This window comes from Artibeus jamaicensis, unplaced genomic scaffold, assembly GCF_021234435.1.
Source record: "Artibeus jamaicensis isolate MK-2021 breed Jamaican fruit bat unplaced genomic scaffold, CSHL_Jam_final contig_465, whole genome shotgun sequence".
In the NCBI taxonomy this organism is placed as follows: Eukaryota; Metazoa; Chordata; class Mammalia; order Chiroptera; family Phyllostomidae; genus Artibeus; species Artibeus jamaicensis.
The window spans coordinates 21,911,415-21,930,989 of record NW_026521843.1 but is presented as its reverse complement, the minus strand read 5'-3'; the positions used below and the strand labels follow the sequence as shown (position 1 = coordinate 21,930,989).

The window sequence follows — 19,575 nt, the reverse complement described above, 5'->3', positions numbered from 1 at the left end:
TTAGCTTTGACGTAGGGGAACACACTCGAATTTAAAGATGGCCAAGCAGGAAACACAAAACACACTGAACGTAGCCCCTCTGCATTAAGTGACGGGCTCTAGATGCATCTGGCCAGGTGCGGAATGGGGAAGCGCTCCGCCAGCGGCCCCCTGCAGGGCCGGCAGGAGGGACGGAAATGTGGGGAGCAGGGCAAAGAAAACTTCGGGACGGAAACTGTTATCTGCCTGGACTCCTTACAAGTCCCCGGTGCAAGTCGTCACCTCTCGCTTCCTTGCCACCATCACCTCCGCCAGAGCGGACGACAAAAGAGAGAAAGGCAGCTCGGCGGCAAAGACTGGCATCCAGCACCGTGGGTAACTTGGTTTGAATACACGGTGGCGCCCCGCGCTCACAGAGACGCCTCGACCGCGGAGGGCGCAGAACGAGCCCCCCGAAAAGCAAGGGGTCCCGCTGCCCCTGAGCTGAGCGAAGACCAAGAGGGACACCCACGCGCGACTGCCGCCGGCTCGCGCCCGCCGGGAAACTACAGCTCCCGGCAGGCTCCGCGCTGGCGGCGCGCCCCCGCCCCCCGCGCGCCCCCGCCCCGCACGCCCGGGCCCCCCGCCCCCGGGCCTCTGGACGGGACGGGGCGGAGGGAGGAGGCGGAGGGAGGAAGGGGTACCAGCGGCGGGCGGGATCCTGCGAGGCGCGTGAAACCTCGCTGGCGCCTGGTCTGCGACCGGAACGCTGGCGGGCGCGGAGTTTCTCACGGCCGGCGGAGCCCGCCTCTGTAAGTAGTCGCCGCAGGGAGCGCGGAGCAGACACCGAAAAAGTTAGCGCCGCCGCTTTGTTCTCGCGGCCCGTGGGGTGCGGCGGAGGCGGCCCCTCCCCCACCCGCCCTCAGGCTGCGGCGGTGGCCGAGGCGGGACCAGGGTCCCGCGCGGGGTTGGGCGGCGGCCGCCGGGGCTGGGCGGGAAATTGGCGGAGCGCGGCGCGGGAGGCGCGGGCGGCGCACGCCGAGGCGGTTGGGGGCGCCGCTGCGGCCGCCAGATGAGGCCAAGTTCCGGCGTGGGCGCGGAGGCCAACTTGGACCGCGCTCCGCGGGCGACCACCGCGTCCGGCCCGGTGGTCACCGTCTGTTCCCGGTCCCCAGACAAGCTCCCTACGCCGGAGCGGCGGCAGTAAAGCCGCGGAATTGCGGGGGAGCCTTTTTCTTTTCACCTCTCTGCCTCGTACGGGTCTCCACGGGGTAAGGAGATGGTGCTTGGAGATCGCAACCCCCCCCACCCCAGTTTCCTGACTGTTTACTTTTTGCAAGTTGCTGCCTTGCTCCGAGTTGTTCTGACCCGGGGCGGCGGGGGGGTTCTTAGGTTGAAACACTGAGGAGTACAACCATTCCTTTCAGCAATAAAAATAACCCCATACCACTTGGTTGCCCGTTGGATATTTTGTTTGAAGTCGTCGCAATCAGAAGCAGAGGCCCTGCCGAGTGCAGGCACGAGTGTAAATCAAGTGGCAGACGTGTGTGAGACCTGCAGACTTTTCCGTACACAGATTGATGGTTGGGATGTAACTGTCTCTTCAACCACACCCAACCCCACAGGAAATAAGACTATCAGTGTCATCTTTGATTAGAAAGGATAAGTTCCACCCTGAACTATTACTTTGTGCGACCCAGACTTTATGAGCTTTAGTCTTAGATGAAACAAACTTTTAAATGCCTTAATTTGTACCCTAGAAAATATTACTGCCATAATATTCGTAAACTGCTTCGACATTGTACTTAACGCTGAAGTTCTTCCTTACTTGTTTAGCGACTGATTTTGCTTAGATCAACTTCTGCTGCAAAGAGGGCTGGAAATATCAATGGATGTGCTGCTAACGGCATCCATAGGTACCCTACCCAGGTCTAGGACAGTTTTACCTTATACTCCTCCGTTAGGATCTGGATTGAGAACAAGCTTGGAAATTCAGACAAAAGGAAGTTACAAGTTTTGATACAAGTGTTTAAAAAGCCTTCGTGTTCGGTTTTGCTTCAGTAGGTAATGGAGACGTGGTAAGCCTGCCTGATCAAGACGAACGTGGGGTATTTGACGAGGCAGTTACCACCCTAGGTTTAATGATTTGGTAGATAGCATTTAACTTTTTAGGTGACTCGAGTTCAAGAATGTTCACTGGTTTATATCTTGAAACTTAATTTTTTTAGGCATCCCAGTTAGTAGTGAGTCTTTTAAATATACAGATTTTGTAAGCTTTCGGTTTTATCAAGTGACCTCTTTAAAATAGAAAATTTCTCTCTTACTGGATTGTTTTTAATTTAAACACTGCCACACTCAAATAAAAAAGAGTCTGATCTCGTTTTGGGGTATTAAGTTTTAAAAACTACATAAGAATTGAAAAAAAAACACATGCAGGAAAAATGAATAGTGGTCAGTCATTTAAATGCACTTTTGTAAGGGACAATGTTTTTCTTATTTTTAAAAGGACATTCTAAAGTTGATGAAAATCTTACCATATTAGAGTTAATTGCTCATTTTTAAAAAGAGGCTACTGTTACTAGAACTTGAAATATGGGGAAATTATTTGTTAATAGAAGTTTTAATTCTATCTAACAATCATGCTTATGATCCAAAATGTTCTGTGCTGATACTTTCTCTGATTATGTAATTCAAATTGAACTTGTATGTGTGCCTCTTTGGAGCAATTGTCTCATTAGTGGAAAAAACCTGAGGTAATGTACTTGGGAAATGCTTTAATTTTAATACAGAGTAGAAAAAAGTTGTCTCCACTTCTGTGGTTTGTTTATAGTGGCAGTATGTGAGAGAAATGGTTCATCTGCTATCAGCCAATCAGGTTTCTTAGATACCACTGATGCAAAGATTGGTGATGAAGATCCTTCAAGCCCAACATAGATTCATACAACGTTGCCAGACGGGCAGCTGTAATCTCATTACTGGATAAACATCTCAGAGCCTGGGCAGAGGGCAGATCTGGTGAGCTCTCTGTATGTTATCTCTGACAGTGGAAAGACTGAGATTCAAATACCCTTGCTCCACATGAGCAGGATTTTGGTGGAAACAATTTAGTCAGATGCTGAGCTCTTAACAGAAAAACTGTTATGCAAATCTAAGGTAATAGTTATCTTTTTGAAAATAGATTAATGTAAGGATTGCTACAAACTATGCTTTTTATTTATTTGTTTTTAGAGAGAGGAAAAGGAAGGGAGAAAGGGGGAGAGAAACATCGATTGGTTGCCTCTCACAGGCAACTGACCTGGGACCAAATGTACAGCCGAGGCAGGCATGTGCTCTGACTGGGAATCAAACCAGTGACCCTTGGCTTTGCAGGACAATGCCCAGTTAACTGAGCCACATTGGTCAGGGCCAAACTGTGCTTTTTAAAAACCAACAACAAAGTTATTTGAGTATTTTTATACAATATGCAATGTAAAAGCAGCATCAGGATTATTGAGTAAAGTCAAGCCTAGATCATAGCAAAACATGAACATTGACTTCAGGACACTGGTCAGTATTACATTTAAAAAGGTCACATGCTTTTTTATATGCTGAAAGAATACTTGTACATATCAACAGGAGAAAAAAAAAAGACTATTCATTTGCATTCCTAGCACACAAAACTAAATTGGAAAAAACCCATTACTGGTATGGAGTCATGGTGAATATGGTATTCTGAATAAAAAAAGCATTTTACCTTTTCACTTTAGCCTTTACTGAGGACAGATAGAACACTGGCTAAGCTAAATAATGAGCTTTCTTTTGAAGTATTTGTTTTGTCTTCCTAGAATCCTCTTTGCTTCACTCTGCTTCCCTGACTCCTACTTATCCTTTAGGGCTCGGCCTAAGTAACACTTCCGTAAAGGCACACCTTACCTGAGACCCCAGTTAAAAATAGGTCCTCTCAGCATCGTACTCAGTCATGTCACTTTTTATCATTTGTAATTACCTTGCTGTTTATGTGAATATTTGTGTAATGCGTGTGGCCCACATCACACTGTAAGCTCCAAAAAGAGCAGGAGCCATACCTGTTTTGGTCACTGCTCTATAATCTCAGTGTCTCATAATGGTCTGGCAAATAACAGACACTCAGTAAATATTTGTTGAACAAAAATGCTGCTGTTAGAGCTTCTTCTAATTAGAAGCTTTGCTAAGAGATAATGTATCCGTAGGGGGAGGTGAGGGAGAGAAAGATCAACTTGGGATGTTACCGTGAAGCAGTAACCCTCAGTTAAGTGCCCTACACTCCAGGGCCTTAGTTTTATCTTGTCTATAATAATAGGGCAGGTGGGGCTCAAGGTAGTCTATCTTTTTATTTCATTCCACAGTGGTGACAGATTATATGACCTCATTTGAATGGTACATGGGACTGAAAACTCCCCAAAAGAATATTCAGTACGTTCCAAATAAGCATATTAGAAATGCTTGCCAATTCATAGATGTTAGAAACCTATATGTAATTGATATATAATTTATAAATTAGTAAGATGTGTACTGTTGTCTCAGTTTTCTAATTAAGGCATAAAGACAAAATAAATTAGAGCTTTTAGATTTTTTCCACATTTAGTTTTAATACTTTACACCCTACATCTTATTGTATTACTTACATAGCGAATCAGAGTTTCATAAAACCAGGAGAGGAAAAACCAGATGGGATGAGTGGGCAGAAACTAATATGCCAGCTCATTTAACTTATTCTATTTGTGTTCATGCTGAAACTTTTTAAAATATTTTTTCAAAAGTATAACATTTACCTAGTTTATTAATAGTTATCAGTAATTCTGATAAGTTAGTCAATTGTATTACTAGACAGTTACTATTATTTGGCTAATTCTAATAGATACAATAAAATGGAAATTTAGTGGGAAGACATCTATCAAATATATATTATTATTATTATTGTTATTGAACCCAGCATTATCTTGTATTTTATAGTATTTAACACGCATAGATATTTTACTGCTATTTTAATGACAGTTCAGTTTTTTGAAACTATCGAATCAGGTATGTTAAGGAGCTCATTACCTCACAAAAAAAACCTGTTCCATTGTTAGGTTGTTGGAAGTGGGATGAAGTAGTAGAAAGAACATACCGGTAGGTTTTGCTTGAATTGCAGTTCCATCACTTACTAGCTATGTAGTCATGGGCAAGCAGCAACTTCTCTGAAATTCTGATTCCTTTTCTGTAAAATGGAATTAAACAAGTCTCTTAGGGTTGTTGCAAAAGTTTAATGATGTATCATATCTTGATTTAGTGTAAATAGCATTTAGTATGCTATTTAGTGTAAAATAGCATAATTGCTAATGCCTTCATCTAAACACTATGAAAATTGCCAGAACTTACTGAGTACTTACTGTGAGCCATGTGCTTTTGTAGGTATTTACATGCCGTAGCTCAGTCCTCACAACAACCTGTGAGGTAAGTAAGTGGTGCTGTTGTCTTCATTTTACTTCTGCCCTCTGCGGTGATGCTGAATAAACCACCTTTTCAGATATTTGAAGACCATTCTGTTCGGTTTTGTTAAGCATATTTTGTCACATGACATTCTCTTATTTTTAAAAATCAATGTAGCTTTGTCCTGGCCAGTATGGTTCAGTTGGTTCAAGTGTCCTCCTGTAAATGAAAAGGCGGTGGATTCCCTGGTCAGGACACATACTTAGGTTGCAGGTTCGAGCCCTGATCATGGTGCATGTGGAGGCAACCAATCAATGTTTCTGTCTCACGTTGATGTGTCGCGCTCTCTCTCTCTCTTTCTCTCCCACCCTCTCTCTCTAAAAGCAATGAAAAAATGTCCTCAGGTGAGGATAAAAATTTTTTTTAATTAAAAATCAATAAAGCTCTAGGAAATGTGGACTGTGAATACATGGTAAAGTAGACTGCCTGGTGACCAGTATACACATCTATGCCGGTGTGTTCTTGGTGACCTGAGGGTTTAGGCCACCTTCTGTTATATTCCTCTAATGAACAGCTTCTAAGTCAGCATTTATTTCTCCATTTCTGAACTGCCCATGTAACTTTTCTGATATTTTTATAGTATTTTTTTCATTACCGTTTATCCCCCTTATACCTTCTTCCACCTCCACCCCTGCAAATTTAACTTTTTGAAACTAACTGCAAAGCTTTACATTCATCCTTGGTACATTTCACTTTAATTTGAGTTTATTTGTCCCGGATTGTAGAATCTGAGGATTTTATAAGCATGTCTTCCATCTTTATCTTATGAATAATATAAAACAATATAGGGCCAAGGACAGACTTCCAAGGCACTTCCTAACGACTTCTCTCATCCAAGTTACTATAGAGCAGCAAACTGACCCAACTCACACTCAAGCAACATATGTACAAAAGTCACATGGAAAACCATCTCGAGTACTGTTGTGGTCAGAATACACTTTTTTCTTGCTTTGCCAGTTGTGTGATCTTGGGTGAGTAATCTCTAAGCCTCTGTTTTCTCAACCATAAAACAGGCTGTTGTGAGGGTTGAAGGAGGTAATATCAAGTGCTTAGAACAGTGTCTGGCAGATAAAACTCAGTAACTGTGAGCCGTTATTATTTCCATCATCTAAGAAATCTAGTAAACATTTTTTTCAAGATAAAAATGCAGTTGATTTGACGTTGTGTTTTCATTCATGTTAATATCTGGTAATCATTACATTCTTCCCTAGGTATTCAAAAACCATTTCATACATAATATATTCTCAGATTTGACTAAGGATTAATATTAAATGTACATGTTTATAACTTCTGAAATCTGCTTCCCCTCTTCCCCAGCCCACAAGATTGAAAGCAGCTCTGACCCATCATCTCCAGGCCATGGTTATTTCTCTCTTTCTGAGCTGTTTCTCCGTGGTTCTAGCAGGCAACTTTGTGATTACATGTGTTTATTGCTTTAGCAGTATGGGATGGATTGCATCTGGACCTGGCGATTCACACCCATATAAAGTTGTTTTAGTCTCTCTTATTCACCAGGCTTAGGTTTCAGTTCTCAATGCTCTTCTATAACTGTAGTTGAAAAGCTGAGAAAAGATAAACAAAATACAAGTTGAGCAATTCTGCCTTCTCTGTGTGTTCTCTCAACCTTAACGACATCCTCTCTGAGCAGTGATTCTCTCAGTTCCTTGTTCTCTTTGAGAAATAGTGTGTTTTATGAAATCGGGCCTGAATGCCCTCCCACCTCTTAATAGCCATGGTGCACAAGTTGTTTTATCTGCTTGTGCTTCAGTTTTCTCATCTGCAAAAATGATGTTTGCCCTGTCAGATTCCAAAGAGATAGTGTGAGATAAAGTACACAAAACATTTGAAATGTTTAAGTGCTGTACCATATAAGGTGGGATAATAATCATTCATTCGAATGTAACTATAAAAGCTTTTGTTATCTTTAGGCATTTTTCCCCCAAGCCTTAGTTTTTCTTCTCATTCCTGGTACTATATCTGTATGTTTTTGCTGTTCTGTTATGTTCATCCTAATTAATTTAGCCCCATTAATTGCTCTCCAGAGAGTCATTCTGTAACCACACTGGATGCTTCACTCGTTTTTATCTTTGGAATTGTTTACAGGTACGGAGATGGAATTTAAAATGGTCCATCTGTTGTGAGCTGTTTCACTTAGCCATCAGGGGGTGGGGTCGTCCTTTTTATGTTTTAAACTGTCCTTTTATAAAAGTGTGATACAGATGTAAAGGTGTCTAGGGGTTTTTTGTTTTGTTTTGTTTTTACTCTTTGAAGTCTTATTATGAGATCACTTTTTGCTAAGTTCGTGACGTAAGTATGTTTTTCACATTTTTCATTGACCATATAACTGTGTAGTATATCCCCGCCAGCTTCCTTAGACTTCTGAAAGAAATCTGTCAACAAAGCAAGTCAAGAATTATATTTTGGCAGAATTAGACTTTTAATATAAAAAAGGAATATTCTTAATTTGTCTGTTAGGACAGTATTATCTATCTTTTGTAGGGCAGAGTGGTACATATTTTATTTCTATGACAGTGTCAGTTTTACTTTTCTTTTTTGTCCCTTCTGTTTTTCTCTTTATAACTCGGTTGTGTGTTGTGAAATAAACAACACACAAGTATTGTGAAATAGAAGTGTGTAATCTTCCAATTTTAGGTATTAGTGAGGAATGCTGGGATATTAATATTATTTTTAAGCAGGTGGCTCTCCCTGAAGTTACATGTATAGTAAAAAAAAAGGGGGGGGGGCTCTGATAACTAAACCAAAAAAAATGGTCTACCAATTAGGATATATTGGTGAATTATAAACACATAACCAAAGATTATTATTTTAAAAATTACAGGGATTCTTGCATTTTTAAAATAATGTCAAATGAGTATAAAATACTAAAAGTATTTTAAAATTTTCTTTCAGGCTGACTACATCTCAAACAATCGACTTTTTTTGATGGACCCATTCATCAAATGAAATACGCCTGTACTATTTTAAAAATCTTTGTACTTCATAATGGAAATATTTACCCCCCTTAAAAATGAAAATGTGGACATTTGAGAAAGTATCCCATCAAGTCAGTGAACCAAAGGATAAGCACTGAATCGATCAATCCTAAACACCTGTTTTTTTTTAACTGGGAGGATTTCATCCTGACAAAAAACAACTTTTATTCAGTATGTATTTTCTGAAATTAAAAGAGAGAGACAAGAATAAAACTTAAGAGGAAGTAAACGAAGAAGTTTAGAAAATAAGCAATGTCAACTCTTTTCTGATGAGGATAATTCAATGATGTTAAATCCTTTCCAAATCTCTGGTTGTGGTCCTAAAGCCAAGACTCTCTTTTGATGGGACTGATAATAACGGAAGTAGGACCTTTTGTGAATTCATTTCACAGTTGTAGAACTTGCAGTCATCAGCATGAGTAGCTTACAAGAGGAAATAAGTTTTCAATTAAATCTAAAAGTACAGTCATTCTTTTCCTGCTAAGATTTTAAAAGCCTCTTCATAACCATTGAAAAAGAAAAAGAATTGACAACTATTTTAAAAGATTAAAGAAAGGCAGATGTCTGCAAACAATTCCCCTCCATCAGCCCAGAAGTCTGTATTACCTGCAACTCTACCTGCTGTGCTTCCAACTCCTTCTTCATGTTCAAGTCCTAAGACAGGACTCTCTGCTCGACTTTCTAATGGAAGCTTCAGTGCACCTTCGCTCAACAACTCCAGAGGTTCAGTGCATACGGTTTCATTTCTGCTGCAGATTGGCCTTACACGAGAGAGTGTTACCATCGAAGCTCAGGAACTTTCTTTATCTGCTGTCAAGGATCTCGTGTGCTCCATTGTTTATCAGAAGGTACTTTGCGTGCTGTTTATGTCAGTAGTTTTTCTAATTAATGTTTTTAAGGTTTTTTTATGAATCTTACATGCAACAGTAAGTTAGCACATATGGATAAATTACTTTTTTATATGAGGACTCTAAATTCTGAGCCTTGTTAGAAGAGTCCTGGTAGTCTTTGAGTCTATAAAGTCTGAAGTTTCATAGTCTTAACAACTGGAGTCTGTCTCCCAGCTTTAAAATACTGCTTATTTAATTGCTTTAAGAGCAGAAAAATCAGCATAAAGTCAAGAGAATTAAGAACTCTCATTTGATTTCAGAGAAAACAGGAGGTAGCACAGGGTGTCAAGGTGGCTTTGCCAAAAGGCTGGGACACACTGCGCCTCAGTTCCAGGTCCACCCCTTGGTCTTCCTAGGTGCCCCATGTTCTGCCCGCCTTTCTTTCTCTTTTTCTTTTTGTTACTTTTCCTTCCTTTTAGATCCTGATTTCATCTACACTGCCATTTCATGTGAGTGAATCATATCTTTTTCTCTCTTAAAAAACAAGTAATTGAATTTGAATATGTGACAGAATACATGAAATTTTGAAAATTGAGGGTAATTTTGTTTCCCATCCACCCACCTTCTGCCCTATAGCATACTGTGTTTTAAGGAACCTTAGATAAGTGCCTTTAATAATCTCAATTTGATGATTGTTGCTATGTTCTCTATTTTATTATAAAACTATAAGTATATGGGAAGTGTGAAATGGTTACATTTTATTTTTAATGGATCAAGCATATGGTTCAAATTCGTTTCAAAGAAATTAGTATACTTTACTTTTTAATTTTTTAGTTTTCAGTTACACTTGACAAGCAGTATTATACAGGGTCTGGCAGAAGTAACGCCTGCTTGAGTGGTTGGTATGGTAATAATATGGGTGTAATAATTTATAGCTTTAATTTGAACATTTCACCTAAAATGTCTTACGGTGTGCTTGAGTGTGATATTGTTTTGTTACAGAATTACATGCTATGGTTTTGTAAAAATATATTCTGTAATAAAAGGGGGCATTATTTGTGCCAGACCTTGTATTGGTTTCAGGTGTACACACCAGTGATTAGACATTATATAACTTACTAAGTGATCATCTCCATAAATCTCATACCCATCTGATACTATACATAGTTATTAGAATATTATTGACTATATTCCCTGTGCCATACTTTATATCCCCGTGACTATTCTGTAACTACCTATTTGTACTTCTAAATCCATTCACCTTTTTCATACCTCCCCCATTTCCCCTCCCATCTGGCAACCATCAAAATGTTCTCTGTGCCTGTGAGTCTGTTTCTGTTCTGCTTGTTTATTTTGATTTTTAGATTCAGTTATTGATAGATAATGTATTGCCATCTTATTCATAATAATACTTTGCCTTAAAAATCATATCAGTGAGGTTAATATATTTGGATTCAGGCTCCTCATCTTATGGTTTTTGTTTCAGTTTTTTATACCTTATATTGTTTGTCCTTATCTTCTGATATAGAAGTAATTAACAGTCAAAAAAAAATGTTGCGTGCTTTGTGAAGATGCCCTATGCCTCCTGTGTTTTATCTGGACGTTTCTATTTCACTGTAGTCCATTTGTAGTCCAGTCTCCTTCATAGATCTGTAAAACGACCTACTGTCTTAAGTATTTTTGCTTTTAATTTCCCTTTCATTAAACGTTACAGAGGTTGTTAACATATTTTTGCAACTAGGTTATACTTTTTACTTAAAGGTAAGATTTTAATTTAAATGTTTCCTTTTTATTTGGGCTCATAGAAACTCATAACCAGTGTTTTGGTGTTATTCAGTTTTAAATCACTTACTCCTTATACAGAGGTATACTGATTTTCTACAGGATTATTTTAGAATTCATGTTACTTCATCTTCATCGTTAATGGAGATGTGAGAAGTAGGGCAGATGGGTTAACCTCTTGGAAAACTAGATTAAAGTCACAATCCATGAAAACTTACAGTGATACCAAGGAAATAAAGAGGATATAGCTCAAATAAGCTAATTCAGGGTAAACTTTATACACATTAAAATAGAACCATTGATTATGGGTACAGAATAAAATGAGTATCACAGTGAATCGAATTTGAACCAATATCGTAGTGACATGGGGATGTGTTTGGCAAAAAAATGTATAATATACATATAATGTTATTTGACACATTCCTTTTGACGTGCTAGAATGCTCACTTAAGTGCAAAAGAGTATGGAGCTCAGAACTAGGTCAGTTCTATTATTTATGTACGGTTTAACTTTTGTTTTTTACAACTAACTTTAAGAAAAATTTTTTTAGAGAGAGGGGAAGGGATGTAGAAAGAGGAACAAACATCTATCGGTTGCCTGTTGTGCACCCTGAACTGGGGACTTGGCCTACAATCCAGGCATGTGCCCTGACCAGGAATCGAAATTGCAACACTTTGCTCTGCCGGACACCAAACCTACAGGGCCATGCTGGTTGAACTTGGGACAAGTGATTTCACTTCCCTACATCACAGCTTCCAGATCTGTCCAATGATTGAGATGATTTCTAGTGTGTTTTCAGCTGTGAGATTCTGAGTCATTTAACCTGAATTTGGTTATCACTGCTGGAGACGGAGAAAGGAGTTTCAAGAGGTGACCTGCTCTAAGTCTTCAATGGAAAGAAATCTTAAGCAGATCAGCTCAGATTCTGGAGTTTTATAGAGAGGTTTCGCAGATCCCTAATTCATCGGGAAAACAGAAAAAACATGTCAGATATACCTTTCTCTCGTCTTGGACACTTGCTCACAAGACGTCTGATTCTTGTACCTACATATGTACAGCTCCAGGTTAATTCCTAGGACTCTTGCGGGCATACCAGCTTTCCCAGATCTATTTTCAGTCATTAAACACATTTATCTGAACCTCGTAAAGATAGGACATTAGTTAAATTTTAGATAATAGAAAGATTAACCAGACATTGGCCCTTCCCTCAAAAAGTTTCTCGTCTAGTGAGGGAAACCTGTTCACCAATACATAAAACATGAAAATTAGAAAGGGAAGTTAAAGTAAAAAGTGCTCTTCTTGGGTTGATAAGGTATGGAAGGTTTCATACAGAAAGTAGCCTTTAACTTGATACTTGAAAATTGAGCATGATTTCACTAATTTGGGAGTGAAGAATACATTCTTAACAAAAGAATCAGGATAAGCAAAGAACTAGAAGAGGGAAATAGGAAGTTATGATTGATAACATACGATACAGTAATTTGTGGTGCATCTGAAACTTTAATCTCCATGCCAATTATTTTGTGATTCTACTAAAACACAGATTTTGAACCGGGAGGCCTGGGATGGGTCTGCCTTTCTGTTTTGCCCTCAGGGGTCACTGATGCTCCTCATCCAAGGGAAGGAGCAGTGAGTTGAAAGTTTGTAGAGGATACAGTCTCTGTTAAATAAACAAAGTAGGACTGAATTCCAGAGACATTTAAATTAGTTGCTAAAAGTCAAAATTCAAACACAGGTGTGTTTTAGGTCAAAAACCTGTCTGTACACTCCTTTTGCTGCATCACGCTGTCTCTGTCTTCCCAATGAAAAGGTCCGCACTGCCCTGGCTGGTGTAGCTCAGTGGATTGAGCACGGGCCTGTGACCCAGACAATCGCGGTTCGATTCCCAGTCAGGGCACATGCCTAGGTTGCAGGCCGGTTCCCTGCAGGCCAGTTCCCAGCAGGGGACGCACGAAAGGCAACCATACATTGATGTTTCTCTCCCTCTCTCCTTCCCTTCCCCTTTAAAGATAAATAAATAAAATCTTTAAAAAAAAAAAAAAAAAAAAAAAAAAAAAAGAAAAGGTCCGCACTTCATTCGTCTAAGAGTAGAGGTATAACTAAGGTCCTTGTGCAGCAAAGTGGCATGATTTAGTTCTCCAAAAATACAGGTATTTTGGAGAACTAAAATATGGCAACTAAGTGTGAGATAAAGTTGGGAGATTAGCTAGGAAGCCAGTATAATAAAGACCTGAACTGAAGCAGTTGGAGGGTGATGATATATATAGTTGAAGGGGGTTGGGAAAGTACCGTTGGTAGAACTTGGTATCCTGTGGAATATGGGAGAAGAGCAAAGGGTGAAAGACAGGAAGCCCAGATGGCTGGCAACACTGGTAACCAAGATGGAAAATCCAGAAAGTAAAGTTTTCCTGGGGGAGATAATAGGACTGATTTTTATCAAAATTTATCCAATAAGATAGAGTTCCTGTGTGCTAGACAGTTTTAAAATGGTCAAAGAAGTGTTTTTCACGTAAAGATTTGGCTCAAGGATATACATTGGGACCGTAGTGTTCTGCAGAGACTCTTAAAATGGAATCATTGCTGGTCAAGTGGGTCTTTCCAACTCTGTCTTTCTAAAGACACACTAACAAGACAGAAGAGTAATGAACAGATCTCTTAGTTTGGAGGGCCTGAGGAGAGACCTCTAAAAGTGAGATAAGCCTGGAGGGCTACCCAACTGTAATTGTATTTTAATCATATTTTAGATTTTTTAAAATGTATTTGTAACCTACTAGTGGTGATGCCAAACGTAGATTCCATGTATTTTATGTTTTTGCTTTCTTTTGTTACTGTAGTCACCTTTCTGTACATTACAAACATTGCCAGAGCTTGTTGATCTTATAACTGAAAGTTTGCACCTCTAACCACCTTCATGTATTCCCCTACCCGCTACCCTCCCTCTGGTAACCACCAGTCTTCTCTGTTTCTGTGCATTTGGTTTTTGTAGATTCCATATATAAGCGAGATCATACAATGTTTGTCTTTCTCTGCATGATTTGTTTCACTTAGCATGATGTCCATACGATCCATCTGTGTCATCCCAAATGGGGGGATTTCCTTATTTTTAATGTCTGAATAATATTCTACTGTTTATGGGTTTTATCCATCATTGTGCACTTAGGTTGTTTCCATGTCTTGGCTATTGTAAATAATGCCACGGTGAGCACGGGGGTTCAGATATTGATTCGAGATAATGACTTCGTTTCCTTCTGGATGCACACTGAGAAGTGGGGTTTCTAGATCAGACGGTAGTTGTGTATCTCTGAAACCAACAGATTATTTATAGCCGAGTTTTGCTTAAAACTTGAATGTGACCAGAAGTGGTCACTCTTTGAATTCAGTCCAATTTTCATGACACATCCTGAGGGTGGAGTAGGTAGAGTTTCTTTTGTTGTTCTTGTTGTTGTTAGCTTAAGCCTAAAATTTAGCTTCCTATTTTTTTGGTGGAAGATGCGAAACACTCCCAATAGTTAGGCTACATTGAGATTGGTGGTATCTTACTCATCTTTCTGTCCCTAAATGCTTTACACTCAGTAAAAATTTGTTAAAGGGCACATTTTACCTGCTTTTAACTGCTAAAAATGTGATACTTGATACTGCAAATAATTGATAGTGCTAATTCATTGATGAAATGATTTATAGGTGTTAGAACTGCAAAGAAAGGAGCAGATAAGCAGCAGTAGTGTTAGATGTGCCCAACCCATTCCCACTAGCAGTTCAGATTGTTAAATGCAGGTTTCCCCACTGTCTAAAAGTAGAGTGTTCCTATGAAACCTTTCATATCTGAATAGTGTAAGATAAAGAAGCATTTACCATTAATTTCTGAAGAAAAAATGTCAAACATTCCAGACCTGAATCCAGTGCATGTACAATGTACTGAATTTCACTCACTGCAATTGGAATGCTAAATTATGTCCAGCTTTACACTAAGAATAACACCCTTAGGAGTTCCCTGAGACTTTGGGTACCCATTTTGCTAACAAAGGCACAAAATAAATCTAGATACAGCAGAGACACAGTCAGAGCTGTGGTAGCCGGGTGCTACAGTGCTGAGTGTAGAGGGAGCTTGGTGCCAGTCTGTTCTGCCTCTTTAACATCTTGCTGCAAAACAACCAGCAAATGCTATTTTCACTTTTCACCTTTTTTTGTAAAGGGGAAAATCCTCCTCTGATACCTTTCAGTTAGTGAAAACAGGTACTAATGTTGGTCTCTCATAAAAGTGAAGTGGCATTAAGCAAACTTTAGAAAAGAGGAGATAGTTGTATTTAATTTGTAGAGCTCTTTCTGTGATTGTGCAGAAGGCCAGGTTCTTCTAGAAGACTCCGAAATTCTCAGTTGTTCACTCTCTGCCTGACTTAGCATGATGTCCTTAAGATCTATCCATGCTGTCCCAAATGGTAGGGTTTCCTTCTTCCTTATTTTTCCTTAAGACTTTGGACTATTTTATTGGCAAACACTATAAACTTAGTATCCAGTTTTAATGCATAAGATTAAATTAAACCAGCAGTTCTCCACTGGGGTTATTTTGACCCTTATGAGCAACTGGGAGGAGGGGGAATGAGTGCTACTGATGTCTAGTGGGTAGAGGGCAGGAAGGCAGGGATGCTGCTACAATGCACAGGAGAGTCCCCCCAAACAAAGAATTACCTGTCCCAGCCCCAGCTGACTGTGTCATTGGTTGGGACGTCATCCAGAAACACCAGGCTTGCGGATCTCCAGTCAGGGCACGTATAGGAAACAACCAATGAATGCAGGGATGTGTGGAATAGCAGAGCGCTGTTTCTTTCTCTCTCTCTCTCTCTCTCTCTCTCTCTCTCTCTCTCTCTCTCTCTTCCTTTTCTTCCTCTTCTTCTTTTCCCCCTTCCTCTCTCTAAAATCAATAAATTTTTAGAAAATTACCTGGCCCAAAATGTCAGTTATGCTGAAGTTAAAAAATCCCTAGATTAACTGATATATAGAAATAGAATTTCTAAAGTTTGGAGAAATTGAAAACTTCTGTTTATACTATTGCAGGATCTTACTGAATTAGTGAGTATGAATCTCTTCTGGAAAGCTTGAAAGCTTTAAAATAAGATATTTTGTTTAGCTTGGGCGTGTTTTTTTTTAAGAATAGCACATAGGCCCTGGCTGGGGTGGCTCAATATATTGAGTGCTGGCCTGCAAACCAGAGGGTCACCAGTTTGATTCCCAGTCGGGGTACATGCCTGGGGTGCAGGCTAGGTCCCCAGTTGGGGGTGTATGAGAGGCAACCACACACTGATGTTTCTCTCCCTCTCTTTCTTCCTCCTTTTCTCTGAAAATAAATTTTAAAATCTTAAAAAAAATTTTTTAAAAAGAATAGCACATAGTTTCCATTATAAATATGGATATAGTTAAACACGATGTAAAATTTTAACCTATATATATTATTAGATTCCTATATTTTCATGTTGGTTTACAAGACAAACTTAGCAACAAATTAGGATCTCTGCCTTCTAGGAGTTTAAGGCTGAAGGCAGTGCTTTTTATACTGATAAAAGCCAAAGCACTAGTGGGACTGGCAATCAGGAGAACCAAGAAAGCAGACAGATCTAAGCAGCAGGTAGAGAGAGCTGTGATTGAGCCAGGCAGAAACTGGCTGATCACATCTCTCCTAGGAGGCTAATCCAGAGAGTCATATTACAAATAGCAAATCAGAATTGAGGGAATAGGCCAAAAGGCCTGCCTGTTTTACAGTGATTATTTGTGCATGGATTTCCAATGTCAAAATTACTTATGTTAATGTTCACACTTGTACTATTTTTTTGTTATTGGTTATGTCTTAAAAGAAAAGGAATAATCCCTCTCCCTGCAAAAAAAGAAGTAGCAGTGTTTTCAAATCAGACACACCCAGGTAGTGATATGATTGTGCCATCTTCTTGTTTTGTGATTATAGACCCTTTCCTAGTCACTTGATTTTTTTTTAAGTATTTTTAATTGATTATGCTATTGCAGTTTTTCCATTTTTTTCTCCCTTTATCCCCCCTCCTCCCTGCCCTCCCAACCCTCCAGCATCCTTCCTCCTTAGTTCATGTCTATGGCTTATACATGCAAGTTCTTTGAGTTTTCTGTTTCCTGTACCATTTTTATCTCTCTCTATCTATTTTATGTCTACTAATTATACTTCTTCTTCCCTGTACTCCCCCCCCCCCATTCCTTCCTTCCCACTCCCCACTGAAATCCCTCCATGTGAAGTCTATTGCTCTGATTCTGTTTCTGTTCTGGTTGTTCGCTTAGTTTTTGTTTTTGTTTTCTTTTAGGTTCATTTGTTGATAGCTGTGAGTTTGTTGTCATTTTTCTGTTCATATTTTTTATCTTCTTTTTCTTAGATAAGTCTCTTTAACATTTTATTTAATAATGACTTGGTGATGATGAACTCCTTTAACTTGACCTTATCTGAGAAGCAGTTTATCTGCCCTTCCATTCTAAATGAAAGCTTTGGTTGATACAGCAATCTTGGATGTTAGGTCCTTGCCTTTCATGACTTCAAATACTTCTTTCTAGCCCCTCCTTGTCTGCAAGGTTTCTTTTGAGAAATCAGCTGACAGTCTGATGGGAACTCCTTCGTAGGTACCGCTTTCCTTTCCCCTTGTTTCCTCCAGGATTTTCTCTTTATGTTTAATCTTGGGTAACTTAATGATGATGTGCCTTGGTGTGTTCCTCTTTGGGTCCCACTTCTTTGGGACTCTCTGCGCTTCCTGGACTTCCTGGAAGTCTGTTTCCTTTGCCAGATTGGGGAAGTTTTCCTTCATTATTTGTTCAAAGAAGTTTTAAATTTCTTGCTGTTGTTCTTCTCCTTCAGGCACCCCTATAATTTGTATATTGGGGTGTTTCAGCTTGTCCCAGAGATTTGTAAGACTCTTCACTTTTTGGAATTTTTGTTTCTTCATTCTGTTCCCATTGGATATTTATTTTTTCCTTTTGTTCCAAATTGTTGCCTCGAGTCCTGGTTTCTTTCCTGTCACTGTTGGTTCCCTGAATATTTTTTTAAATTTCATTTTGGTTATCTTTCATTTGTTTTTTCATTTTTCAACAAAGCTCAATCAAATCTGTGAGCATTTTGATTACCGGGGCTTTAAACTGTCCATCAGATAGGTTGGCTGTGTCCTCATTGTTTTAGTTCCTTCTTTGAGGTTATGCTCTGTTCTTTCATTTGGGATATACTTCTTTGTCTCAGCGCACCTGGTAAGTTGTAAGGGGGTGGGGCCTTAGGTATTCACGGGGCAGGGCAACCCTCTTTGCTGCACTGCAGTGCCCCTGTCGGGGAGGGGCCAGAGAGGGAACAGTGCAGCTGCTCTGCTTGTCCCTAGCGCACTAGTTAGTGTTCCCTCAGACTCTTGTGTGCAACTAGGAGTTTCTCCCAATGTAGCAACCTCTGTATCAACTCTGAGTCTGTTTCCATTTAAGTCAGCCCTTCCTAAATCAGCCCTTCCTGTAAGCCCTCCACCTACCAGTCTGGTTGTTCTGATTGATTTTTTCTTTAATTCCTTGGTTGTCAGAGTTCCATACAATTTGATTTTCTGGTGCTTCTGGTTGTTTATTGATTTTAGAGTGGTTGTTATCCTCCTTTTGGTTGGGCGAGGTAGTAAAGGGTTTCTACCTACACCTCCATCTTGGCCAGAACTCTCGAGTCCGATCAAGACTTTTGATTCTGATCTGTATTATGATGTTTATCTCCATTTAAAAACTATAGAGATTAAATGCAAAGCCCTTGATACAGGGTCTGGCACATAATTAATGCTCCCAAGTAGTAATAGTTAGGTTTTAATTCTCTTTAAATCTGGAAAGACCATTGGTCCTGTGGGTTCCTGAAATTTAATTAAGTACAAAGCATCTATAGCATTCTTCCAACATGCTGACATTGCTTTACTCTTGCCTTTTGATTTTAGTATTTGGCATATGACAAACTATTAAAAAATAGAGCTCAGCTGTTCCTTTTATTTGAGAACTGAGATTGTTTTAGGAATTTTGAGAAAATTAAATGAGATCACCTATACCCGGTGCCTTACAGTACCTCATGCATAATAGCTCTGCTCAGTGAACATTAGTTTCCCACCTTTTTGCTTTCATATTGCCAAAAGGCTTAGAAAATAACACTGTGATGCCGCTGCTACTGTGTTAATTTATTGAATGAACACAGTACATGTAATTAGGGTGGGAAAGGAAATTGCCAGATAGCAATTTATTTTAAGCTATAATGGTGTTTACTGGAAATGAAATGATTCTAACTAAAGTTGACTGTGTGTTTTAAGCTAATTTAAAACATTTGTTCTTAGTTTTCACCATTTCCATGACACTAGACCTAAAGACTCTTTGCGTATGTATCCTTATTCAGAAGTGTTTTGGTCTATTCTTTGACCAAATACATTGTCTTTGCAGACATGGGTTGGGTGTAATTTTCAGGTCCTTCCAAAGAAAAGCAAAAATCCCAGCTGTTTCTTTTGTTTTCTAGAAACTAGTTGTAA

General features: G+C 39.5%; 1 protein-coding gene across 1 annotated transcript in view; it reads left to right on the top strand.

Moving 5' to 3' along the window:
- Nucleotides 1–623: 623 nt before the first annotated feature.
- Nucleotides 624–19,575, top strand: part of PRKD3 (protein kinase D3) — a 64,937-nt gene continuing 45,985 nt past the window's right edge. Inside the window, exons 1-2 of the mRNA XM_037165390.2 lie at nucleotides 624–770; nucleotides 8,359–9,289. Of these exons, the coding sequence (XP_037021285.2) occupies nucleotides 9,002–9,289 (288 nt within the window). The 5' untranslated portion in view covers nucleotides 624–770; nucleotides 8,359–9,001. The remainder of the gene's footprint in view (nucleotides 771–8,358; nucleotides 9,290–19,575) is intronic.